At 41.1% G+C, this 27,885-nt stretch overlaps 1 protein-coding gene across 2 annotated transcripts in view; it reads left to right on the forward strand.

Moving 5' to 3' along the window:
- The window catches only part of rad51 (RAD51 recombinase), a 127,529-nt gene that overhangs the window by 10,131 nt on the left and 89,513 nt on the right, over positions 1-27,885 (forward strand). For both annotated transcript variants that reach the window (XM_041214292.1, XM_041214293.1), the window contains exon 3: positions 26,389-26,526. In XM_041214292.1, the coding sequence (XP_041070226.1) occupies positions 26,389-26,526 (138 nt within the window). The remainder of the gene's footprint in view (positions 1-26,388; positions 26,527-27,885) is intronic.

Genomic DNA, 27,885 nt, shown 5'->3' on the forward strand with positions numbered 1-27,885 from the left:
TTTCTTGGAGAAGAGAAGGCTGAGGGAAGATTTGATGAAAGTATACAAAACTGAAGAGTCTGGACAGATTAGGATTGGGAAAAACAGTTCCCATTGATGGAAGGATTGAGAACAAGAGGGCACAGATTTAAAGTAATTGGCAAAAGAATAAATGGAGACATGAAAAACGTTTTCACACAACGAGCGATTGGAATCTGGAATGCACTGCCTGAGAGTGTGGTGGAGGCAGATTCAATCGCGGCATTTAAAAGGGAATTGGATTATAAGCCCTAATCTAGTGTAAAACCTTTCGTGTAGTAACTTCATAAATCTGATCTGAAAATCAAAATTTACTACACCCCCATTCCCCATATCTACCTTCCAGTCACAACTTCAAAAAGCGATTTATCAAACACAATTTCCCTTTCATAAAAACGTAATGACTCAGCCTAATCGTATTACGATTTTCTAAATGCCCTGTTACCACATCCCTTGTAGATTCCAGCATTTACCTACACCCCTTCTCAGCCAATGTCACAGGCTCCTTGTGGTAAGCTCTAATTGACCACACGTTGTTAATCATCTTTATTTTGTATTTATGTGTTTTAGCCTATTCATTTAAATTGTATGTTGCTTGTATTTTCTAAAGCTATAAATGCTGATCATTGCATAGTAGGGACTATTCTGGAAATGGCAAATAAGCTGACCTTATGGCTGTTAAACATTGCTGGCTCAGAATAATTTATCTCAATAAGTTATGACTTGAAAGATTCATTTAATGCTTTTTAGTTTTGAAGACATCAGATTTTTTTATATATGTAATATAAATATATATGTATTATTTTTATATTAATGGAAATTTTTTGCTGGGCTAGAGGGGCTAAATTAACATAATTATTTCATTTATCTGTGACAAGAAAAGAACATAAAGCATGGTCTGAGAAAATGCTGTTCACCCCTTCAGATCCATTGTATATCATTCAGCGATTCAGCTCTGTATGTGTTCTTAGCCAGTTTCTTCAAAGGTAATCATCAATGTTTGCTGAAAAATAATTACTGAAAGATCAACCAATCAAGGAGAGGGTTAATGGAAATTATCAACTGTAATTGTTTCAAACTTTTGAAAGAAATACTAATGGGCTACTTTCTTAATGCTGATTTGGCATTTTTGCAATATTGTCTCCACCCAAATCCTCTTTTTGATGGTTTGTTAGGTTAGGCATAAATTTAAGTTAGGAATACAAGGAGAGTTTTTGGAATTTGGGAAGAAATATTAAGTAAATATAAATTAATAAAATATGCTGTTCGAATGGGAATATAAATTGGTTGGAATCCACTACTTAGAAATACACCTGTGAGAATATGAGAATAGTTACTAAATTATGCAGTGACTACACTGGGCTTGGTTCCTGTTCATCGTTGGTTGTCTACTCCCTGAGATCATATGCTGGTATTCTGTGCCCTGTTTTTAATGGACATTTTTGGTTATATTCCTAATTTGTTTAAACAGTATGCTGCGATCTAGTCTTTCATGCTACTCATGCCAGCTGCAGTTTCTGGCATGCTATGGACAGCACAAAGTTAATCTGTTCCTCCTGCAGGTTAACGAACAAATGTCTTGACTGATTGCTAGGAATTTCAAATGTTTGCATTGTAATTATCGTACTAATAAAATTGAAGTTATAGAATAACATAAGGGTTGGACTGCCAGTTTGTATTGACTGTTAGTCCTGTCACCCCCAGAGTCCTTGCAGCACAAGGTTTAAATGTATCTTAAAAGATAAGGACTTCATACATCTGTAGAATCATAGCTGGTTATAAGCAATGGCAAAACTGAGAGATTGTAACAGAGAATCTTTTCTTTTAGACGTAGGCTACTGTAAAAATTGCATAGTTCTACCTAATGGACCAAGCCCAAGGATTTGCTCTTGACAGAGCAAGGGTCAGCTCCTTTTAAAACTGATTTCACACATGTTGAACAGATGATGAAAAGTGAACAGTGGAACACTTTAGAGTGTACGTCACTATTTTTAATTACAGCTACTTTTAATTATAGTGCCAAATAGTGAATTATACACCATTAAAGCATTGTTACAAATCCGGGTTAGCTATAGATGCCTTCTTGGATTCCAAGAAGTAAATTGCCGAAGTGAGTAGATCCCATATTCTTTGTGCCTATATAGATCTCACTGTCCAATATGTGCTGATGCTAAAACATAACCCGGAGCGTGACTTTGGTGTACTCGTACCTTTCACACATGCCTCCCAGTCCTTTTGAAGGCTGGCTATGAAAACGGAGTAGGACTAGGCCAGGATCAAATAGTTAAGTTACTTTATTTCACAAGCAACAAAGAACGTAGAGGACAACTGTTATGATCAATGTTAATCAGTATAGCTCAACTTTATATAGTAATACAAAACAAAGAATAAAGTATATTCCCCCACATCAGTTGCCTTATTTGATTTAAACAAAACAACTAATGACCCTCTCCTTCTGGGCAAAACTTGTCCCCGTAGTCTTGAATTTAAAATTTGACTGACTTTGCAATTGAACCTTACTGTCGGTGAGTGTTTTTCTTTTTTTAAGGTCTTTATTCACAGCCCGAAGGGAAAATCAGGCAGGAACCTCAGGCTGAGTGCCTAGTACCAGAGGTTTTCCAGTATGATAAGTGTGGGATGTTTACTGAGAGGCTGATGATTTGCTTATTATTAGGGAAACCAAGTATAAGCATAGTAACCATCTTTCATTTCATTGCTTTTATAAAATAAACTGCTATAAAGCCCAAATTTAGAACAAACTTTCCTCAAATTCTTTCCATGGAAAAATTGTCAATCTTATCGTGATAGGCATATAGTAAGGTATCACGAGATTTGCTTGAAAAATTAAGACGTGGTATTGGTGGTCAACTCTTCATTATTCAAGTATATCAAAACTGTAAGCAACGGCATTGTCTTCTGTGGGTTCTCCCATGACTGAAGAGTCTGATGTGGGATCGGCGATGATGTCCACAGAACTGTTATCTTTGTTGGTGCTTGGAGCTTCTGCAGCTGCGCCCCTCTGGCCTTCCTCTGGGTATGTTGCGAGTTTGGCGTAGATGGTCCTCGAAGCATACTGAATCAAATTTCAATGCTTGCCTTGACATTGGTCAGTTGGCTGCAGCATTTTCCGAAGGGATGTGATCTGCAATACAGAAGTTTATGGTGTTTGTTTTTCAGAGCTGTCCTTGTATAGTTTGTACTGACCACTTTGATGTAATTTGTCCTGAGACCATTTCGTATAGAAGATCTGCTTGGGGATTCTGTGGTCACCCATATGGGAGACCTGCCCGTCTGAGTAGAATTTTCTGGAGGGTGTTCTCCATTCTGTTGAGCTTAGCATGATGAAGGACGTGGTGTTTGTAATTTTGTCCTGCCAACAAATTCTCACGATGCTTCTTAGGTGGCTTTGGTGAAAGTGTTCCAGAGCTTTGATTTGGCATCTATAATAGAACCAGGATTCTGCACCACATAGTGGGGTGGTATTGGCAATGGCTTGGTAGAGCTTTATTTGTGTCTTGAGCTTAATACCATGTTGCTCCCAGACATGATCATAGATTTAGCCATAGACATAACTTGGTTTCTGGACGTGTGCGTTGATATCTCCATCAATAGTGGGATTCCTAGCGAGCATGCTACCAAGGTATAAGAATTTTTCTACAGCCCTCGGACTAGTGCCATCAGCCATTATGGCTGGTGCTTCATAGATTGTTCTTGGAGCTGACTGAAACATAACCTCAATTTTGGCGACACTGATTTGGAGACCAAAATTTTTGGCAGTACTCAAGAATTTATTTGCCACATCTGGATGTCTGTCTTGTTGTGGGCAGCAAGGGCACATTGATTAGTGCTTTGTGACCTCAATGGAGGCATGCACTCTGGAGAGATTGAAGAACTTCCCTGAACAAAATCTGATGTTGATGCTGCAGGCAATATCTCTGGTGGCTTCCTTGAGCATTGCAGCAAAGAGATTAAAGAGTAGGGGAGACACGATCCCTGATTTATGCTGCTGGTCACCACAAAGACATCAAACGCCTCGCCACAGACACAAAAATGCCCAACCATGCCATTACTTAGTAGGCACAGGATTTTGACAAACTTGTTCGGGCATCCTAGCTTGGCGAACAACTGCCCTAGGCCAGGTTAGCTCAAACAGTCAAAAGCTTGGTTGGGTCTGTGAAAAGCATTTGTAGATCCAAATGTTGCTCTGTGCAGTTTTCTTATAGTTGTCTTGCTGCAAATAGAGTATTGGGCTGTTCCACAGTTAGCCTTAAAACCACAGTGAAATTCCAGGAGGACATCACCTATAAGACCGTCAAGTAGGTTGTTTAATAGGGGCTTTGTGAGGATCTTTCCTGTGATTGAGAGAAGTCATTTCTTGGCAGTTGTCAAATACATTTTTGGTTCCTTTCCACTTCCAAATGCTGATTGTGTTGGCATCCTTGAGATCCTGTGGAACTTTTCCCTTGATTCTAGATGTTTTTGAAGATAGCTGTAAGTTCGTTAGTGAGCTTTGCACTATTACATTTCCACTCTGCACTATACACTTCAGCCAGAAGTATTGAGTGGATGATCCATCTTGACTTCCTCTGGAAGTCCCCAGCATCACAGATGCCAGTCTTCAGCCAATTCAGTTCACTCCGTGTGATATCAAGAAACGGCTGAAGGCACTGGATACTGCAGAGGTTATGGGCCCTGACAATATTCCAGCAACAGTACTGAAGAGTTGTGCTCCAGAACTTGCCGTGTCCCTAGCCAAGTTGTTCCAGTACAGCTACAGCACTGGCATCTACCTGGCTATGTGGAAAATTGCCCAGGCATGTCCTGTACACAAAAAACAGGACAAATCCAATCAGGCCAATTACTGCCCCATTAGTCTACTTTAGCTCATCAGTAAAGTAATGGAAGTGCTATCAAGTGGCACTTGCTTAGCAATAACTTGCTCACTGACGCCCAGTTTGGGTTCCACCAGGGCCACTCGGCTCCTGACCTCATTGCAGCCTTGGTTTAAACATGGACAAAACAGCTGAACTCCCGGGGTGAGGTGAGAGTGACTGTCCTTGGCATCAAGGCCGCATTTGACCGAGTGTTGCATCAAGGAGCTCTAGCAAAACTGGAATCAATGGAAATCGGGAAAAACTCTCCACTGGTTGGAGCCATACCTAGCACAAAGGAAGATGGTTGTGGTTGTTGGAGGTCAATCCTCTCAGTTCCAGAACATCATTGCATAAGTTCCTCAGGGTAGTGTCCTAGGCCCAACCATCTTCAGCTCCTTCATCAATGACCTTCCTTCCATCATAAGTTCAGAAGTGGGGACGTTCGCTGATGAGTGTACAAAAGATTTGGACAATATCCAGGCTTGGGCTGACAAGTGGCAAGTAACATTTGTGCCACACAAGTGTAAGGCATTGACAATCTCCAACAGGAGAGAATCTGACCATCACCCCTTGATGTTCGATGGCATTACCAAAACTAAATCCCCACTATCAATATCCTGGGGGTTGCCATTGATCTGAAACCGAATTGGACTAGCCATAGAAATACTGTGGCTACAGGAGCAGCTCAGAGGCTAGGAATCGTGCGATGAGTAACCCACCTCCTGACTCCCCAGAGTCTGCCCACCATCTACAAGGCACAAGTTAGGAGTGTGATGGAATACTCCCCACTTGGCTGGATGAGTGCAGTTCCCACAACACTCGAGAAGCTTGAGACCATTAAAGACAAAGCTACCCGTTTGATTGGCACGACACCCACAAACATTCATTCCCTCTACCACTGATGCACAGTAGCAGCATTGTGTACCATCTACAAGATGCACTGCAGCAATTCACCAAGGCTTCTTTGACAGCACCTTCCAAACCCATGACCATTAGTGTGTAGGAGGGCAAGGGCAGCAGCTACATGGGAACACCACCACCTGGAAGTTCCCCTCCAAGTCACTCACCATCCTGACTTGGAAATATATTGCTATTCCTTCACTGTCGCTGGGTCAAAATCCTGGAACTCCCTTCCCAACAGCGCTGTGGGTGTATCTACACCATACGACTGCAGCAGCTCAAGAAGGCAGCTCACCACCAACTTCTCAAGGGCAACTAGGAATGGGCAATAAATGCTGGCCCAGCCAGTGAAGCCCACATCCTGTGAATGAATAAAAAAAAAATCTTAACTTGAATGCTATCTGGGCCAGGAGTTTTGCTGTGTTTGGCTGAATTGATTGCCTGTGTCACTGTTTCAGTGGAAGAAGGAAGTGATGGGCTTTCTTTCTCAAGCAGTTGCTCAATTTGATGTAGAAAATCTGCTGAAATGTGGGCATCTCTGTTGAGGAGCTCGGTGAAGTGCTTACACTACGTTTCCATTCTTCTTTTCTCTCCTGCACCTGTGACACATGAGGCAGACAAGGGACGTGTCTACGTCTGTTTCCATGGCTAATTTTTCCTGGAACAGGTTGCTAGTCTGTCGCCAGAGGCTATAGATTGAGGAGCGCCACTCTGCATCAAAAATGGCTGATCAGGAGATTCTCCTGCTCTTATGGCCTGCCATAAACGTATAGGAAGGATTTGTAGGTTGCTAATCAACCTGTTTGGCCACTTTATGAATTCACCTTATGTCGCTGTCAAGTCCTAGAGTAGGACTTGAACTTGGATCTTCTGCTTCAGAGCAGGGATACTACCCTCTGTGCCACAAGATCTCCTACATTTCCATTATAGCTGGCTTATCAGTGATTAGGTAATTTCCATCAGATGTTAGGATAAGAGCAAAAATTGTGGTTGGTGGGCTTTATATAGTCTTAAGCGCATTGTAAAAATATGGATCATACTTCTCAGCTAGATGTTGCACTTCATCAGCTTTTGCGTTCTGCCAGTCATTCTGCATTTCCTTGAAGTACACTGGAGCTTTTGTTTAATGTTTTTATATATTTGAAGCTTGATTGTTGATTGTCAGGCTGCTGGAAGACTTGCATGTGTGAGTTGTTTCTGTTTGAGAAGATGGGAAATGTTTTCATCATTCCCATTAAACCAATTTTTGTGCTTGCGCCTGCAATATCCCAGGGCCTGGACTGAAGTTTGGAAGATCTGAACACAGTTGTTTCCATTTATATTCTGCATCACTTGGGGGAAGGAAGATCAAACTGCAGAGTGGTGTCATGTTGTGGAGCAAGGTCAAAGGCAGTAAATAGTAAGGTTCTTGAGGAGTTTGACATCTAGCTTTGGCTGGACTGGCAAGTTTAATTTATAATGTTTTGGCTGGATCTTAGACTCAATTTTGTGTGGATCAGATGGTGATCTTTCCAGCAATCAGGTCCTGGCATGAGTTATTTCAATATCAGCCTTTTCCTTCCTTCTGTCTGACAAGCACAGTCAAGGAGATGCCAGTACTTAGATCGGGTTGCCAGATTGCCTTGTATCTTTCTTTCAGCCAGAACATGGTATTGGTTATGGTAAGGTCATGCTTGGCGCACAACAAAAATAGGAGATTCCCATCTGAATTTTCCTTTCCAGCTCCATGTTGACCAATGATGCCTGCCCATATGATGTGGTCGTATCCAACTCTGACTTTGAAATCACCCATGAGGATAATTTTGTCCTACGATCAATCCCTAAAGATGACATAATCCAGATTATGATAAAACCTTTCCCTTACATCGTCACTTAGTCATTGTGGGGGCATATGCGCTTATGAGTATTGTATGTCTCCTGAATTGTTGAAGGGGGAAGGTGTAGGCTCATTAAGCGCTCACTGATGCCTTTGAACCCTGATCTGATTGTATTTCTTTCGGTAAACCATATTTTGTAAAATATTTAGTTAACTCTTCTACAATTTTCTTTGTAGTATTTCTCAAATGTATTGCTTCAGGAAACCTGGTAGACACATCCATTATAATCAGTAAGTACTGATTTCCACTTTTAGTCTTAGGGTAGGTTTTACACAATCATCGTGACCCTAGGAAAAAGTTCTTCAAATGCTGGAATTGCAATTAAAGATGCTGGCTTAATCACTGCTTGTGGTTTCCCTATCACCTGACGTGTGTGACATGTTCTACAGAATTTGAATGCATCCTGATGCAATCCAGGCCAAAAAAATATGTTTTTGCATCTTCACCTGCATCTTTCTAATTCCTAAATGTCCCCCCCATTGGAATTCCATGAGCTATTATCATAATCTCATTTCTATATCGAAATGGTATTACAATAGTTTTCATTTGCTGAAGCACAATAAGGCTTCCATTTCTCATTAAAACATTACTCTTAAGGTAATTACATTCTGGAATACATTTTGCCTCTGTATCTGTGTAAGCTGTCTGATATAAATGCTTTATTATCAAATTCTTTTTTTGTAACTCCACTAACCACCTTGAGTTAAATACTTAAGCTGAATTGTCTTCCCGTCTTTCTTCCTGAACAACCTTATCAAACACTGTCAGCTAATTGAATTTCCACACCTTCTCCCTGCCTTTGAACTTCCTGTTCTTGTTTCAACCTATGAGCTTGTGATCGTGTTATCACACAATCTGGAAACAATCCAGGATGTTCCCTCTGTAACACTTTTGTTGAAAACACTTCTACGGGCTGTTCAACTACCATAGACATCACCCACATCTGTGATCCAGCTATATCGTTACCCAGAGTAAATTGAACCCCTGCAATGGGCAGTTTTTCCATTACTCCAACAATCACCTCACCTGTTTTCTACTTGCTCTCTAAATTTGCCTTCCACAATGGAATAGGTTTAGCATCTCCATGAATCGCACTTATTATCATCTGTTCCTGCAATACTCCCTCTGAACAACAAATGTCACTACCTCACAACATTAAGGATTGACTAGCCCCTGTGATTCTTAAAATTTTAACATCTTTACCTACTCCACCATGGACACATGGAAAGACATCCCCTTCATACACACAATCTTTAAACATTCCTGCAACCTGCTCCTCTGAATTCTCTTGGGTAATTTGTAAACATGTTCCCACTTCTTTACCCATCACTGACTCTCCCTGTTTTACCTGTACACAAATGTTATGACCCATGTATACGGTAAGGCGGAGTTATTTAAAAATCCCAGAGGGAAACTTTTAAACAACTGTCGTAACCAATAATTTTAAGTGTTGAGTTTGAGATGCGACTCTAAACTCCGGAATCAGACCAGTAGTTCTTGAGGCTTTACATTAACTAATTGAAACATTTTATTAATTTGCACAGGTTAAAATATATGTACAGATGGCTACAAATTACTACTATCATAACTTTTAACCAATTCCCAGACTAATCTCCATTAAGGCAACAGCAATCCATAGACTTAACGAAAACTCCATGCAAAGCATTTTCACCGTACAAATCCAAAATGAGGTTCTTTCCACTGTGGAGCCAGTCGCAGGCTTGCAGCTGCCATTTGATCTTACATTACCTCTGCCCGTACACCCAAAAATCACCAAAGTTATACCCACCACCGCTGATTGAACCCAAACCCCCACATTCTCACCAGCCTCTTCGAACTTTATCTTTTAACAATGAAGCCCCTTTCATAGCACCAATTTTACCAGCAATATAAACATAATGCTTGGTAGCTGTCAGAAAGGCATCAAGTTTTCATCCCATCTCTTGAATGCCCCACTCAAAATATGCAAATACCACTATCTCTCCTACACATCAAAACCAGTACACACCAAAGCACCCAAACTAGCTGGCTTTAATCCAGTTAAGACATACCCATAGACTAACCTCTATTTTAAAAGAAAAATATTTTCTAAAATATTATATACATCAACAGCTTCATGACAACAAACCACTGGTTTTTCCTGTACCTGAATCTCAGAACCCACGGTACTTTTACTTCCAGAGCTTTTCTGGACCCCTATAATTCCAACAGATTTTCCCTGCAATTTCCAGCACACAGATTTCATATATCCAACTTTATTCCAATGAAACACCTCAATTTTTGAATGTCATTTCTACCCTCAGCACCTCCCTTTTTAGTATGAGCAAAAACTTCCTGCAAATTTTCACCTAGTCCTTCTCTTCCCTGACTACCCACCTTTCTTTCTCCTTCCCACTTTCCATCATTTTCTGATTTAAAAGGGTGACGATAAAAGGTTTAGTTGTATGTACTAACTCATAATCATCAGCTATCTCTGCTGCTTGTCTTACCGTTTGAACCCTCTTCCTCCACATGAGTTTTCACTACCAAAGGAATTGAATCTTCAAATTCTTCCAAAAGAATTACCTAAGAGCTGATATGTTGTTTCTATCTTTAATGCCCATCCATATCCACCAGTCAAAATTATTTTGTTTTACTCTTTCAAACTCGGTATAAGTTTACCCAGGCTGTTTTCTCATATTCCTAAATTTCAGCCTGTTTGCCTCAGAAACCAACTGATATGAACTCAAAATAGCCTATTTTAACCACATCATAGTTCACCAGTATTTCTACAGACAGTGAAGCATAAACCTCATGAGCTCAACCCACCAACCTGGATTGTAACAACAATGTTCAGTTTTCCTGTGGCCATTTCATTTGTTTAGCTATCTTCTCAAATGGAATAAAGAATGTTTCCACATCTCTTTCCTCAAGCTTTGGAAGAGCTTGTTTAAAGTTAAAGGTTTTTTCATCATCAGAACTTTCCTCAGCATCTGATGTCTCCTTTTTAAGCCCATAGACTGTCTCTTTCCTTCATTCTCTTTCCATTGCTAATTTTTCCCTGTTGAAATCAAGTTTTTGCATTTCATTTCTTTTTGAAATAACCTCTCTCTTGCCCTTTCTTTTTCTGCTGCTTCTAGTTCCAGTTTTTTCATTTCCAATTCTTTTTCCTTTTCGTTTGTTCCCAATTCAAGTTTTCTCAGTTCCTTTGCTTGTTCAAATTCAGGCCCCTTCATTTCTAACTGAAGTCTCGCTACCTCCAGCTATGACTCACCAGTGTCAGGTATCACTTCCAACTTTAAATGCTGTGGTATAGCCTCAATTATGTCTGCTTTCTTAGCCCTTGCACGTAACCCCAATTGTAATTTATCCGCCAATTCAATTAACTTTATTTGCCTTTCGTAAACCAGACAAAGTTATAACTTCAACTCTCAAACAAGTCTTAGCAACTGTCAAAGCCATATTGCAGTTTTACCACTTTAACAAAACCTCACACCAACTTCTGAATTCAAAGTGCTTCTCGTACTCGTAGCCTTAAGATTTACCAACTCCAACCCAATCAAGGAATTTCAAATATATCTTGCAAAAAGCCCCCAACTGTGCTTTAGCACAGCTGATGGTAAATACTGAGTTATTGAAATCCCAGAGGGAAACTTGAGACAACTGCCACAACTATTTATTTTGCAATTTGTATGTTTCGAGATGCAGGCTTTGAATTCAGTAATAATAAGACCACTGAGCCTTAAAGATTTATTTTACAAAACTAGATTAAACATTTATTAATCAGAGAAATTATTTTAAGCACTTACATATGTCTACAAATTACTACTATAATAACTTCTAAATCCCCTAATTAATCTGACTCCCAGTCATACCTCTGTTAAGGCAACAGTAAAACACAAATTTTAAAAGACTCAGGCAAAGAAACATGATACCCTGAACAATCCAATTCAAAACAAGTTTCTTTACCTTCAGCCCTTCATAGACAGCATCTTGGGGCTTAGGTGGCATTTCATGCTTGTTAGATTTTAAAATGCCTGCCTTACCAACAGCCTTCGCTCCTTTATACATATTTTTCCCTTTGAATGTAAATTCCCATTGTTTCACAATGTCCCTAATCATAAAAAATTATCATACCAATTTTACCAGTAATCTTTGGGAAAAATAAACACACTGTTTCTGAGCTCCACCTGGCTAGGTGACCTCCTTTGAAAACAATCTAGCCTGGTTTATTTAAAAATGCAAATGTCCTTTTACACCATACATTCTAAACCTCCCCCATGTTTACCTACTTAACATTTCAAACCTAGCTCATCTTCTAATACGTCAAAGCCTTCAGACCAGTTGCCTTTAATCCAATTAAGGCGCACATGCACAATTATATATTATATATACAGATACCTCTATTTTACAATAAATTCCAATAACATTATTATATCTTCCTGACAATACCCAGTTCTAGCTCACCACTGCCTCTTTTGACCGCCTCCATTGCCTTCGATTTGTAATGCTGCTTGTTCCACAACTAGCATTGGGAGAGCTTAAATTTCTTCCAGTGAAATATTGGAAGACTAAAGCCACTGTTTTTGGTCCCCACCACAAATTCCATTTCCTGAGCCACTGACTCCATTCATCTACCCAATGTTACTATTATGAGGCTGATAAGATGATTATATACTGTGCCTTTAACTTCAAGTAAATTGGAGAGGGATCACATGACCTGTTCTGCAGTCTGCCTGACGACAGACCTAGGTGAACAAGGCCGAGAAAATGTTGAGAACTACAGAAGACTGGATAAAGCCGTGAAGAAGAGCTGCAGAAGAGACAAATGAGGATAGAGTTCAAAGACATGGAGGCACAAGAAGCAGCAAATTGGAATGACTTGAAGGCACTGTACAGGATCGTAAGGGAATTGACTGGTACAAGAAGTAACATCGCTCTACCAATCAAGGACAAGGACAGTGGGACGCTATTGATGGATAAGGAGCAGGAGGCGTGGTGGGTGGAACACTTGTTGGAGATCTTCACCAGCCCAGCCCCAGCTTCACATTTGAGTTCGACAGCATTACATCTCAACAGCTGAATGTCAGCCTGGGAGAAATTGCCAAATTAGAGGCCCAAAGAGCCATCAAGAGCCTGAAGAACAACAGGGCACCTAAAATTGATAAGATACCAGCAGAGCTCTTGAAACATGGCAAGAACACTATCATAACAGAGCTCTTGGACCTGTTCAACAAGATCTGGACTGCAGAGGACGTCTTGGATGACTGGAGGTGAAGAGTAATCAATAAGCTGCCAAAGAAAGGAAATCCCAATGACTGCAACAGCTGGAGGGAAGTAATACTGCTGACACTACCTGGCAAGGTCTTCAGCATAGTGCTTCTCAACAGATTGAAAGCAAAGGGCACCCTTCGTGAAGAACAGGCAGATGCCTGGGATGGCAGATTATGCAACGAGCAGATATTTACGCTCAGGATCATCATTGAGCAGAGCCTAGAGCATCAGAAGCCGCTTGCTGCAGAGTCATATATGGCACAGAAGGAAGCCAATCAGCCCATGCCTGCTCTCCTTTGAGAAATCCAGTCAGCCCCACTCTTCCATTTGACCCCTGTCATCCTGCAAGTTTATTCCCTTCAAGTGCTTATCCAGTTTCCTTTTGAAATCATTTTCGTTTCCGCCATCAGCACAGGCAGTGAGTTCCAGGTCTTAACCTATCACTGCGTAAAAAGCTCTTCCTTTCGCCCTCCTCATGCATCTCTTGCTCAAAATCTTAAATCTGTGTCCCCTATCCCTTGTACAGTCAGTGGGAACAGTTTTAACTTGTCTATCTTATCCAAATTTGTCATAATCTTGTACACCTCTATCAAATCACCCCTCAATCTCCTTTCCTCCAAGGAAAACAACCCCAGCTTCTCCAACCTAACCTTGTAACTAAAATCCCCATCTCTGGAACCATTTCAGTAAACCTCTTCTGCACCATTTCAGAGGCCTTCACACCCTTCCTAAGGCATGTAAACAGAATTGGACACACTACTCCAACTGGGCCTAACCAGAGCTTTTGCACTGAAGACCTCTATGAAAACCAAGATCCTATACGCTTTGTTAACCACTCTCTCAATATGTCCTGCCATGATCTAATAGCAATATACCATCTCCATTATCATCCAGAATAAGTGGATGCATCCTCCCAGGAAGGGAAAAATGCAAAGACCTTACTCAATTTAAAACCAAAAGAGAAGGGAGACAGCTTGGACTCCAAAAAGGCTATTAAGTATCAAGGGAGGAATTTTGTTTACCATTTTACAGGGGGTTACGTGGTCAGACACCATGTCCTTTGTCATACAGATGCAAATGCTCAAATGTTGAAGTAGAAACTGGGTTCACTTATGCAAGCACTTATGTGTTGTTGCTTAATGTAAATTAGAAAATGGCTTAGATTGCCAAATACATTTCATGGGGAATTGACATTTTCATTCTTCCACATAAAGGAGCCATTCAGAGTTTGATCTTTGGCTTAGTGGTCAAGAGGTTGAGGGTTGAAGTCCCATGTGATCTAGGCTGGCACTTTAGTGTAGTATCGAAGGAATGCTGCATTGTTGATGGCACTATTTTTCTGATGAGATTTTAAATTGAGGCCCTGTCTACACACTCAGTTGGACGTAAAAGATCCTCCAGTACTATTTCAATGAAAATCAATGATGTTCTTACAAAGTGTCCTGGAGACACCCAAGATCAGGTCATTGGCATTAGCTAGATCTGATCATGACCAGATATGATTCTCTGAACAGCATTCTCAACACATGCAGCTGCTACAGAGCTGAGTGTGAGACACATCACTCCCTTGTGTGCACCAGGTGTGGTCTCACCAAGGCCTGTATAGCTGCAGTAAGACACCCTTGCTCCTGTATTCAAGTCCTCTCGCAATGCAGGCCATTTGCCACCTTAACTGCTTGCTGCACCTGCATGCTTGTTTTCAGTGATTGGTGTGCATGGGCATCCAGATTTCCCAATCTATTGCCATTTTAATAATACTGTGCCATTCTGTTCTTCCTACCAAAGTGGATAACTTCACAGTTATCCACATTATATTGCATCTGTCATGTATTTGCCCACTGACCCAACTTGTCTAAATCACCTTGAAGCTTCTTAACATCCTCCTCACCACTCACATTCCCCCTCGTTCTGTGTCGTCAGCAAACTTGGAACTATTACATTTGGCTCCCTCATCCAAATCATTGATCAGCCATACTGCTTGCCCAGATAACCAACAGTTCCATGACTTGATTGAACGGGCGCTCTTTAATATTCGCTCAGAGTGCAGAAGCAAAATGGAACGTAGTTCGAAACATCATCTACATAAGAACATAAGAGAAAGGAACAGGAGTAGATCATGTGGCCCCTTGAGCCTGCTCCACCATTCAGTAAGATCATGGCTGATCATAATGTGTTCCGATTTCCACATTCCAATCTACCCCTGATAACCTTAGATTCTTGTTAGGCAAGGGAATCAATCTATGCCGTAAAAATATTCAATGACCTCTGTCTCCACCGCCTTCCTAAGTCGCACAACCCCCTGAGAGAAAAAAATTCTCCTCATCTCTGTCCTAAAAGGACAACCTCTTATTTTAAAAGTTCCCCCTAGTTCTGGACTCACCCACAAGAAGAAACATCCTATCCATATCCATCTTGTCAAGGATTAGGATCTTGTATACTTCAGTCAAATCACCCCTCACTCTTCTAACCTCCAATGGAAACAAGCCCAGTCTGTTCAACCTTTCCTCATAAGACAACCCATTCAATCCAGGTATCAGTTTAGTAAACCACCTCCAATGCATTTACATCCTTCCTTAAATAAGGAGACCAAAACTGCATACAGTGTTCAAGGTGCAGCCTCACCAATGCCCTGTATAACTGAAGCATAAAATCCTTACTTTTATAAAAGCAAAAAACTGCGGATGCTGGAAATCCAAAACAAAAATACCTGGAAAATCTCAACAGGTCTGGCAGCATCTGCGGAGAGGAACACAGTTGACGTTTCGAGTCCGAATGACCCTTCAACAGAACTAAGTAAAAACAGAAGAGAGGTGAAATATAAGCTGGTTTAAGGGGGGGGCGGGGGTGGGACAAGTGGAGCTGGATAGAGGGCCAGTGATAGTTGGAGATGACCAAAAGATGTCACAGACAAAAGAACAAAGAGGTGTTGAAGGTGGTGATATTATCTAAGGAATGTGCTAATTAAGGGTAGAAAGCAGGACAAGCAAGGTACAGATAGCCCTAGTGGGGGTGGGGTGGGGTGGGGTGAAGGAATCGAAGTAGGCTAAAAGGTAGAGATAAAACAATGGATGGAAATACATTTAAAAATAATGGAAATAGATGGGAAAAGAAAAATCTATATAAATTATTGGGAAAAAAAGGGGAGATGAGGTGCTGTTCCTCCAGTTTGCGTTGAGCTTCACTGGAACAATGCAGCAGGCCAAGGATGGACATGTGGGCATGAGAACAGGGTGAAGTCTTGAAATGGCAAGCGACAGGGAGGTCTGGGTAATGCTTGTGGACAGACCGAAGGTGTTCTGCAAAGCGCTCACGCAGTCTGTGTTTGGTCTCTCCAATGTAGAGGACACCACATTAGGAGCAACAAATGCAGTAGACTAAATTGAGGGAAGTACAAGTGAAATGCTGCTTCACTTGAAAGGAGTGCTTGGGCCCTTGGACAGTGAGGAGAGGAGAAGTACAGAGGCAGGTGTTGCACCTTCTGTGGTTGCATGGGAAGGTGCCATGGGAGGGGGTTGAGGTGTAGGGGGTGATGGAGGAGTGGACCGGGGGGGGGGGGGGGGGGGTGGTTTGTGGTGGCATCATGCCGGAGTTGGCAGAAATGGCGGAGGATGATCCTTTGAATGCGGAGGCTGGTGGGGTGATAAGTGAGGACAAGGGGGTCCCTATCATGTTACTGGGAGGGAGAGGAAGGTGTGAGGGCGGATGCGCGGGAGATGGGCCGGACACGATTGAGGGCCCTGTTGACCACTGTGGGTGGAAAACCTCGGTTAAGGAAAAAGGAAGACATGTCAGAGGAACTGTTTTTGAAAGTGGCATCATCAGAACAGATGCAACGGAGGCGAAGGAACTGAGAGAATGGGATGGAGTCCTTACAGGAAGCGGGGTGTGAGGAGCTGTAGTCAAGGTAGCTGTGGCAGTCGGTAGGCTTGTAATGGATATTGGTGGACAGTCTATCACCAAAAATTGAGACAGAGAGGTCAAGGAAGGGAAGTGAAGTGTTAGAGATGGACCATGTGAAAATGGCAGGGTGGAAATTGGAAGCAAAATTAATAAATTTTTCCAGGTCCAGACGAGAGCATGAAGCAGCACCAAAGTAATCATCGATGTACCGGAGAAATAGTTGTGGGAGGGGAGGGATGCAGAATAGGACTGGAATAAGGAATGTTCCACATACCCCATAAAGAGATAGGCATAGCTGGGGCCCATGCGGGTACCCATAGCCGCATCTTTTATTTGGAGGAAGTGAGAGGAGTTTAAGGAGAAATTGTTCAGTGTGAGAACAAGTTCAACCAGACGGAGGAGAGTAGTGGTGGATGGGGATTGTTCGGGCACTGTTCGAGGAAGAAGCGGAGAGCCATCAGACCATCCCGGTGCGGGATGGAGGTGTGGAGGGATTGGACATCCATGGCTTCATGAAGAGGAAATCATGTCTGACAAATTTATTAGAATTCTTTGAGGAAGTAATAAGCCAGATAGATAAAGGGGCACCAGAAGATGTAATATATTTGGATTTCCAAAAGACATTTGATAGGGTACTGCACATAAGACTACTTAATAAGATAAGAGCCTATAGTGTTGGGGGTAGTATATTAGCATGGATAGAGAATTGGTTAACTGATAGAAGACACAGAGTTGGGATAAGGGGGCATATTCAGGGTGGCAACCTGTAACTAGTGGAGTGCCACAGGGATCCGTGCGGGGGCTACAATTATTTACAATATATACTAATGACCTAGATGGGGGAAGTGAATGTACTATCGCCAAGTTTGTTGGTGACACAAAAATAGGAGGGAAGGCAAGTGATGAGGATGACACAGAATCTACAGAGGGATATAGACAGGTTAAGTGAATGGGCAGAAACTTGGCAGATGGAATATAATGTGGGAAAATGTGAACTTATGCATTTTGGCAGGAAGAATAGAGGAGCTGAATATTATTTACATGGAGAAAAACTGCAGAAAGCTCCAGCACAGAGGGATTTGGGAGCCCTTGTGCATGGATCCCAAAAATCTAACATACAAGTTCAGCAGGTAATAGGGAAAGCAAATGGAATGTTGGCCTTTATTTCAAAGGGAATGGAGTATAAAAATGGGAAGCCTTGCTAAAATTATACAAGGCACTAATTAGACCATACCTAGAATACTGAACAGTTTTGGTCTCCTTATCTAAGGAAAGATATACTGGCATTGGAGGCAGTCCAGAGAAGGTTCACTAGGTTGATCCTGAGTTCAGAGGGATTTTCTTATGAGGAGAGATTGAGTAGGTTGGGCCTGTACTCATTGGAGTTTAGAAGAATGAGAGGCGGCCGTATTGAAACACATAAGATTCTTAGGGGGTTTGACAGAGTGGATACTGAGAGGTTGTTTCCCCTTGTGGGAGAGTCTAGGACCAGAGGGCATAATCTCGGAGTAAAGGGTTGCCCATTTAAGACAGAGATGAGGAGGAATTTCTTCTGAGGGTAGTGAACCTGTGGAACTATCTACCACAGAGGGCTGTAGAGGCTGGGTTGTTAAGTATATTCAAGGCTGAGGTAGACAGATTTTTAATCAGCAAGGGAATCAAGGATTATGGGAAAAAGACAGGAAAGTGGAATTGAGGGTTATCAGATCATCCATGATCTCATTGAATGTGGAGCAGACTTGATGGGCCATATGGCCTACTTCTACATAAGAACTAAGAGCAGGAGTCGGCAATTCAGCCCATTGAGCCTGCCCCGCCATTCAATATGATAATGGCTGATCTCATTTCGGCCTCAACTCCAATTTCCCTACGTCTTATCGCCTTAAGGTCTAGGTAAGTTACTTAGTGCAAACCCAAAGATCTTCAATGCGTTGGAGAGAGTTCTTAAGTTTAAATTCTGTGAATTAAGGTGTGAAAGTTTGCTCCAACAGGTAAAACTTGAAATAAAAGACACCAAAGTCTCAGCTTCAAAGAACAGTGACCATGCTAATTTTGTCTAATTATTCCTTATCATTATCAGACACTTATTGCATTTTGTGACTCTCATTCTCCATCCCTCTTGGCTTAGTGAGGCAACAAAACCTTTAATGCTTCCTTCTGTCAAATTTTTGACACAGTTCAAATTCAGCAAATTTACTTTAAAGGGGACGGTACCAAAAGATGACTACCCATGTTAAACCTATACTTACCTCAGTACAAACTAACTTTAACACGGGAAGATGTGGAAGGAGGCTGCAACAAACAATAACGTATGGCGGTTAAGAGACAGAGCATTTCAAGCTACTGTTGTGATTATTGTGTGCAAATTCCACTTCATTGATTTCAAGAAGGTTTTCGATAGCATCCATTGGCAGTCACTCGGGTACGTCGCAAGACAGTATGGCATTCCGGAGCAGTATATTAACATCCTCAAAGCCTTATACAGCAACTCCAGCTGCTGCATCCACAAGCAGCAAGACCTGGACAATAATCAGGCTTGGGCCGCTAAGTGGCAATTAACGTACATACCACACAAGTGCCAGGCAGTGACCATCTTCAACAAGAGACAATGTAATCACCTCCCCATGACATTGAATGGCGTTACTACTGCTGAATCCTCTGCCATCAGCATCCTAGTGGTTACTATTGGCCAAAAACTGAACTGGACCAGTCATATAAATACTGTGACTACAAGAGTAGGTCAGAGGTTGGGACTGCTGCAGAGAGAGAAACCCACATCATGATTCCCTAAAGCCTGTCCACCATCTACAAGGCACAAGTCAGGAGTGTGGTGGAATACTCTTCTACTTGCCTGGATGAGTGCAGTTCCAACACTCAAGAAGCATAATACCATCCAGGACGAAGCAGCCTGCCTGATTGGCACCCCATCCAACACCTTAAACATTCACCCCCACCATCACTGATGCACAACGGCAGCAGTGTGTACCATCCTCAACATGCATTGCAGCAACTCACCAAGGCTCCTTCAGCAGCACCTTCCAAACGTGTGACCTCGACCACGAGAAGGACAAGGGCAGGAGATGCATGGGAACACCACCTGCAAGTTCCCCTCCAAACCACATACCAGCCTGACTTGGAACTATGTCGCCATTCTGTCACTGGGTCAAAATCCTGGAAATCTCTTCCTAATAGCACTGTGGGTATACCTACACCACGTGGACTACAGCGATTCAAGAAGGCAACTCACGACCAGCTTTTCAAGGGCAATTAGGGATGGGCAATAAAGGCTGGCAATGCCCACATCCTGTGAATGAATAAATTAAAATTGTGGTATTGGGCATAGACTCAACATTTATCCACTTGCTATTGCTATCGGCCAAAACAAAGTATCTTTCCTTTCCACTTCAAAGAAACTGACATGTACTCATTACCAAGGTTTTCTTGTGCCTGATCATGGAATGAAAGGAACTTTAGTTCATTTCTCATTTTGAGATACAGTTCACAACTTATCACCAGCTCTTCAACATCTCTATCAACCTTTAGATACCAAAAATAGCTTCTTGGTACTGCTTTCATACGGACTATCCCTGAGTGTGCTTGATGAAGTTCCTTTAACAATCTCTTTCTAAACCTTGGCAGAATAATGACTCTTAAATCCATAGGAGACAGCCTTAATTTACACTTTCATTTCTGCACCTGAAATACTTATGCAATTTCCCATCATCACACTCTTTTTAAGCTATTCATGACATAATTGAGCACTTTACTGAGTACCATATCCTTGCGAGTTTTTTCACTAGTTTCTCTGACAGGCATTGACATGTCATTTGTTTTATGTGAAGCAATTCACAGGTAACTGACTAGAAATGAATCAGTCTTCACAGGAAACCTTGAAAAATGTCTGCATGTGCATGATCTGCTGACTTATAATATTTGATATTGTGATAATGGTTAATTTTATCATTTAGCCCTCCTTGCTCAAATACCACTTTGTTCTCTCTTAGAACTTACCCAGTGACAGACATACTGATCCCCACAGTAAGTAACTTGATCTAGTTTAACCGTATTTTCTGAAGCCAATTCCTTCCCATCAGGAAGTCTTTGTCCCCTCATACTACTACCTATGGCAGGTATTAGGATGCATCATCATATTCCAGCCTAATATAAATTTCACCTAACACTTGGAATACTGTTATGTAAATAAGTCAGTTTCATGCCAGTTTGTGTAAAAAATGTGACTATGGGGCTTCTTGTGCTCTCCTGAAATAACAGACCAGCTACTGGTTTTTCAGTGATGAAAGTACGTTGTGAATCTCTGACTTTGATTGTTATTGTGGGTGCTAGAATTATATCTTCATCCCTTTTTATTCTCATCTTCCATGTGCTGTTTTTCTTGCTCTCTGACTGAGTACACCACTGGATCTTTGATAACAGCAACTTCTGTTTCCACATCTATCATATGCGCACCTGAGGATTTCCAGACTCCTGAACTAGCTTGAAACCTGCCACTAGGCTGCAACCTTAAGCTTCACCACGACCTGGAACATTACTGTTTCCTCTTCTCCTGTACGCCATCTGGATATGACTGCCTCTCCCACAGGCATTGCATTTAGATGGTTGATGGTATCATGGCAATGGTAACATCTAAATTTCTGACTCTGAAACTGTGAACTTGGCTGCCATGACATCAATCTTACTGAAATCTAGTGGACTTCTCCTGTTGGTTCAGGAAACAAACTTTCTTGCAATTTGTAACTATCTCTTTATGCCATTTCCATGGCTGTAGTCTCATCACAAGCCTCCTTCCACTACAGCTTATTGCCTTTGCTCAAAAGCTTTGGATTTTATTGTTCCTTTGGCCTCCGACGAATGAATAATTTTGATTTCTAAGGTCACGCCAAAACCATGGTGACGGAGTTTCGTTAATTCAAGGATGTAATCTGCAACAGTCTTACTTGGCAATTGCTTCCTTTGATGGAACATAACTCTCGGTGCATTTTCATTCTGGAAATCTGAAAGCAAAATAAAATAACATAGTTGTGTTATAATACCACAATCGCAGATTTATTACAGCACAGGAGACCATTTGGCCTGTTAGAATCTCATTAATTTTGGCTTGTTCCAAAGTACTGGGCAACGTTAGTTAGACAACACCTCTTGTGGCTTCATTCTTTGAATAAATACCTGGATTTTTGGATTAAAAAATAAAATATAAATATGTTACTGATCTCGACTGAGATCATAACAATATCATTCCAGATTCGCATATGGGGTCACAGGAACACCTATCCATTCTCCTAAATGTTGAATGGCCTGTTGCATTCCCAATCTCCCCACCATCCATACTGCTGAGCCACTTGTGGTGCCATGGACTTGGCTGTGGCTATACTCCCCAGAAGGAGCAACACCCTCACCAGTATTCAGAACTTAATACCCGTTAGAGAATGAGAACCACTTGGGACTTGTGCTCTACCTGCCTGTCTGTCTGTCTGGTGGTCAGTCAGTCCATTTTTGCCTGTACCCCTTTCAGCTGAAACAAACTATCCACGTAGCTCCCAGCTACTTCCAAGCTTCAAAATCTGGAGGTCGAACTCCTCCAGCTGACTATACTTTTTGCATTTGTAGCTATCCGGACATGGGAATCATACTGGAGTTTTCATATGACACATTGCATTGGATGGGAGCAAGGTTCACTGCCCTACCTATATTTATGTAACTCTTAATGAAACTTAATAAAAACATTAATTTTGGTTTGTTCCAAGGTACTGGGCAACATTAGTTAGACAGCACCTCTTGTGGCTTCATTCTTTTAATAAATACCTGGGTTTTTGGATTGAAAATAAAATATAAAAATGTTACTGATCTCTACTGAGATAATACCATTCCGGATTCACATGTGCGGTCACAGAGACTCGCCTATCAGCATCTTTCCTTGTGCTGATTTCATTTAGGTTTTTTATGTATCTCCCTGACATGGGCACTTCCTCCGAGTTTTCCAGCTGAAGCCTACTTCAAGGGCTTTGCTCTTCAGCTGCTCTGCTGTTCTGCTCCGGAGCTCCTTTAGGTCCATGCTCTTTATCTCTGGCTCTCCAATTCTCTACTTCTTTTTTGCATTGAATGGAGAACTGTTGGACTATCTGATTCATTACCAAGGTGCTATTGGCTCAGAGACTCAGTGCGCTGAAGTACATTGTGCTTCCATTGCTTGAAATTTAGAGGCTACTGAGTAAAAGGCTTGCAATTATAAAACACCTTTTATGATGTCAGGATGTCACAAAGAACTTTACAGTCAATTATTACTTGTAATCACTGTTGTAATGCAGAAAACATGGCACCCAATTTGCATGTAGCAAAGTCCCATAAACTGGTAATACTCAGATAATTTTTTTTAAAGTTATGTTTGTCGAGGAATAACTATTTGCCAAAATACCAAAGAATAATGCCATGGGGTCTTTTACATGCACCTGAGAGGGTAGACAGTACCCTGGTTTGCACCTCCAATTGTAAAACACTTCCTCAGTATTGCACAGAAGTGTCAATCTAGATTATGTGCTTAAGGCTCTGAAGTTGAAGATGCAACTTTTGTCTCGGGATGTGAGAGTGCTACCACTCAGCGGCGGCTGATGCAAAAGTAGCTGACTCAAACAAATGGGATGAATAGTTCCATGGTTGAGGTGTGAGCATGTAAAGTAAAATGACCTTCTGTATACATTTCTTTGTGTGAAACCATATATTGTTCAAGGTGTGGCGTTAAAAATTAGTTGTCCAGCACAGATTAACAGGGTGGTTGATATGGGCAATTGCGATGAAAGAATGAAAGAAAACTTGTATTTATATTGAAAATTACATATCTTCAGGGCATCCGAAAGCAACCTGCATACAGCACAGTCCGTCAAACAGTTGTGAGATAAGTGACCAGTCAATTTGTTTTGGTGATGGTGGTTGGTGAACAAATGTTGACCAAGATATTGTTCTTGGGGCCTTTTATGATCTTTCATTTGAAAGATTGCAACTCTGCCAGTGCAGCACTCACTCAGTTCTGCACTGACGTGACAACCTAGATTATGTGCTTAAGTCTGTGGAGTGGAGCTTGTATCCATAACCTTCTGACTGAATTTAGCTCAGAAATGGCACTCTTAGCTCTGACAGAGGCTATGGCTAAGGCACTTTTGGGGATGGTGTAGCAGAATTCCCTGTTTATAACCCATATGAAATATGGAAATGAAATGTTTCATGCATGTGAAAATTGGAAAAATGTACATTTTCCACCATTGATTTCTCAATCAAATATTAAACTTAATCAAAACTATAATCTTTTTGATCCTTTTGATAGGGGAGGATAATGTGAAATGCCAGATGTGATGCCTGCCGTGCACGGACAGTAAAGAATCTCAACTTCTTATATCACTGATGCCAAACTGAGTTCATTCCTCACATCTGTTCTATCACAAAGACTGTTGCCCTTATAACTTAATTCGTCTCTCCTCTACCTCATGGCTCAGCTTGTCCAATATTGTCCTACACTGTATCCCTGCTTTTACCCTGCACAAGTTGCAGTTTATTCCAAATGTTGCTGGTTGAATCCTTGCACACTTAAATCCATCCTATAGCTCTATTATCATCCTCTCACCCCATCATACAGGGAGCTGTACATTTCTAAATTCTTATTAACATCATCAAATGCTATAGAGTCATAATGTCACAGGAGGAGGAGATTTGGCCCATATAGTCATTCTGGTTCTGTGCATGGCAATCCAGTCAGTTCTATTCCTCTGCTTGATCTTTTTTGGCTCTGAAAGTTTATTTCCCTCAAGTGCCTATCCAATTTTTTTGTGAAATCATTGGTTGTCTCCTTGAAGGCAGCGAGTTCCAGGTCATACTCGCTGCTTAAAAAGTTCTTCCACATGTCCCTCCAGTCTTCTTCCCTGAAAGCTTAAATCTGTTTCCTTTAGTGCGGTGATCAGCAACCTTTTTTACCTGAAGAGCCTTTTTGGAAAAAAAAAACTTGCACAATAGAAAATATTTGGAGCTGCAAGGTAAAAATTCAGCATTTCTAAATTAAATGTTTGGCATATTGCCAAGTGTCTCTGGTAGAATGCATAATTTGCATATATGATAAATACATGTATTGAACTTTAGATACATATTTTGGATTTATGCATCAATAGGAAAAAAATCAAAATTAAAATAGTCTACTATTGTTTTTTCATTTTTTAAACTAAATTTTGTCAAAGTCATTTTTAAAACCAACTTTAACTTATGATGTGTAGAATGAAGAATTTTTTGAACTACTGATTCTCGTGCTCTAACAAAAAGCTTCTAATAGCACATTCAGAAATAATTTATCATTTCAGCTATATTGGAAACAATAATGATCAAAGCCATAAAATCTGTTCCTTGAACTAAAGACATTATTTATAACCATGCTGCAGCTATACTACTCAGTTTATTTAGAGCATGATGATGTTTTTCATTAAAATAATCATTTGAAACCATGAAGTGCAGCATAATGAATAACTTATTATCCCCACAATATAAACACGGCTCTTACGACTTTTTTGACATAACTTTTTTAGTCTTTTTTTCATGTTATTACGATCTAGCTAGAAATGATTGGAAGCTACAAATAAGATGTTAAAGAGCTGCATATGGCTTCAGAGCCACCGATTGCAGATCCCTGCTCTAGCCCTTGAATGGCCTGCTAAATAAATAGCCTTCCTTTATCTTATCTAAATCTGTCATAATCTTTTACACCCCCAACAAAGCTCCTTAATCTGCTTCACTCCAAGAAGAACAAGCCCAGCTTCTCCAACCTAACCTTGTAGCTAGAATCCATCATCCCTGGAACTCCTCTGCACCCTCTCAAGGACCCTCACATTCTTCCTCATTTGTGATGACCAGAACTAGACGCAGTACTAGTTGAGGCGAACCAGAGCTTTATGAAGGTTCAGCATTACTTCCTTGTTTTTGTACTCAACATCTCTATTTATGAAGTCCAAGACCCTATATATATGCCTGCTAATCACTCTCAAAATATCCTGCCACCTTCAAAGATCTATGTACATGAAGCTTCAGGTCTCTCTGTACTTGCGCACTCTTTACAACTCTGCCATTAAATCTGTATTGCCTCTCCCTATCCCTTCTGCCAAAATGCATCACCTCACAATTAACAGCTCCATCCTGTTCACTTCAATAACTTTGTTCTGCTCTCTCTCCTATTTGCATTCTTAACTTCTAACAGCCTACTCATTATTCCCCATCCTCTTACCTCCACCAATGGCATCAGTTTTGCAGCCAACATGCCCTTGACCTCTAATTCCCTTTCAAAGCTCCTCTATCTTATCTTTACCCTCCATACTTTTAAAAACCTATTAAAGATTTTATTCAATTATATTTTTGCCACAATCTTAGTTCTATTTTACATGTGATCCCTAAAGCACCACAGGCTATAGGAATCTGTTATAATTGCATTATTATCTGCATGTGATTCAGCTTTAATTTGTGGTAAATGAATTTTAGAGATTGTTATTCCTATAAAATTGAATTGACTTTGCTTCTATTCTCAGCAATGTGGAATCAGTGCTAATGATGTGAAAAAACTGGAAGAGGCTGGTTTCCATACAGTGGAGGCAGTGGCCTATGCCCCAAAGAAGGAACTGCTAAACATCAAGGGCATCAGTGAAGCTAAAGCAGAGAAGATACTGGTAAGAGTGGAACTGGACCTGTGTCCATTTCAAAATTCTTTTGAAAGTGGGTCCTGAAAAGTTTTTCTACCAATGTGTTCTGCCTGAAAACTGTAATAACTGTACAGCTAAAAAGTAAAGAAAATTCAGAATTTCATATGCTAGCTTTTTATGTAAAATATTCAGCACACACACTTGACACTGAAAGCAGTTTATGTTGAGCACAGTCTTGATGTCAATGGCCTGGATCTTCTGAGGAGTTGCACTCATCGTCGAATTGTCACTGCATTTGAACTTTCCTCTTACCTGATCCTTCCCAGCATTTCTTGCTGGGTCCTCTGAGCCTGGCTTTATCAGAAATGTAGAGAGCAGTGTCCTTTGGAGAGCTCCATTGCAGGAGATTAGAATTGTGGGGAAGGCAGGACATGCCCGCTTTTTAAGCACTAGCTGTTGTATGTTACATTTATAGGCCAAGTTTGAATGTGAGTGAATGAGTAAGATGGTTGTGTGGGGAAGTTGGATGAGGTGGATGGCTAGGCAGATGGGTGACGGGGATTAGTTGAGTCTGGTTATGGGGAAGTAGTTGGGTCTGGTCGGGGAGTGGTTTGTGGGGGGAGTTGGAGTGGTCTGGTCAGGGATTGGGGGAAGCGGGGTCTGGTCGGGGTGTAGTCGAAGGGTCAGGGGTATAGTCAAAGGGTCAGGAGCATAGTCGGGAGGGTGCCAAGGTGGGGGGATTTGGTATAGTCAATGTGAATGATTGGGGAGGGTGGCAGTGCAGAGTTACGCAGGAATTAGGCTACAATTTTTCTGAGATGATTTTAGAGTCATAGTGAATCTAATTCAGGGGTACCTCTGTTTGAAGAAGGTGACTGCAGTGAAATGAGAGATATCTTGCATTTCAGCAAATAAAAATTGGATTTGGTTGCTTGATACTGAGATATACTCTGGCCTTCCGACATGCCTCTTTGCTCTAGTAACTAGATCTTAGTCATGAGTTACTAAAGCACAGTTAATGTGAAGGGAAAATGTTTATTCTTGCTTGCTTTTGAGATATGCAATAGTGTGCAGTAGAAAAATGATGAACAAAATCGCAGATGGGGGTAGAAGGATCAAGGGTTACTTCTGAAAATGCTGCAATGAAGTGATTTTTACCATCGACATAACGTAACTTAAGTTTAACTAGACCACTTATGTGGTTTTTAATCACCAGTATAAATTACTTTGAAACAAGTAGCTGTCTGTTTGCTAAGAGAGCAAATTGTGATTATCCTCTTGGAGGAGTGATCTCTTGTGATTAAGATGACTTCAAGATGCTCCATGGTTGAAATCAAGTCAACTCTTTGCAGTAGACTTTGTAATCCAATATTTGAGCCAGGGAGG

This window comes from Carcharodon carcharias, chromosome 20 (genome assembly GCF_017639515.1).
Source record: "Carcharodon carcharias isolate sCarCar2 chromosome 20, sCarCar2.pri, whole genome shotgun sequence".
In the NCBI taxonomy this organism is placed as follows: domain Eukaryota; kingdom Metazoa; phylum Chordata; class Chondrichthyes; order Lamniformes; family Lamnidae; genus Carcharodon; species Carcharodon carcharias.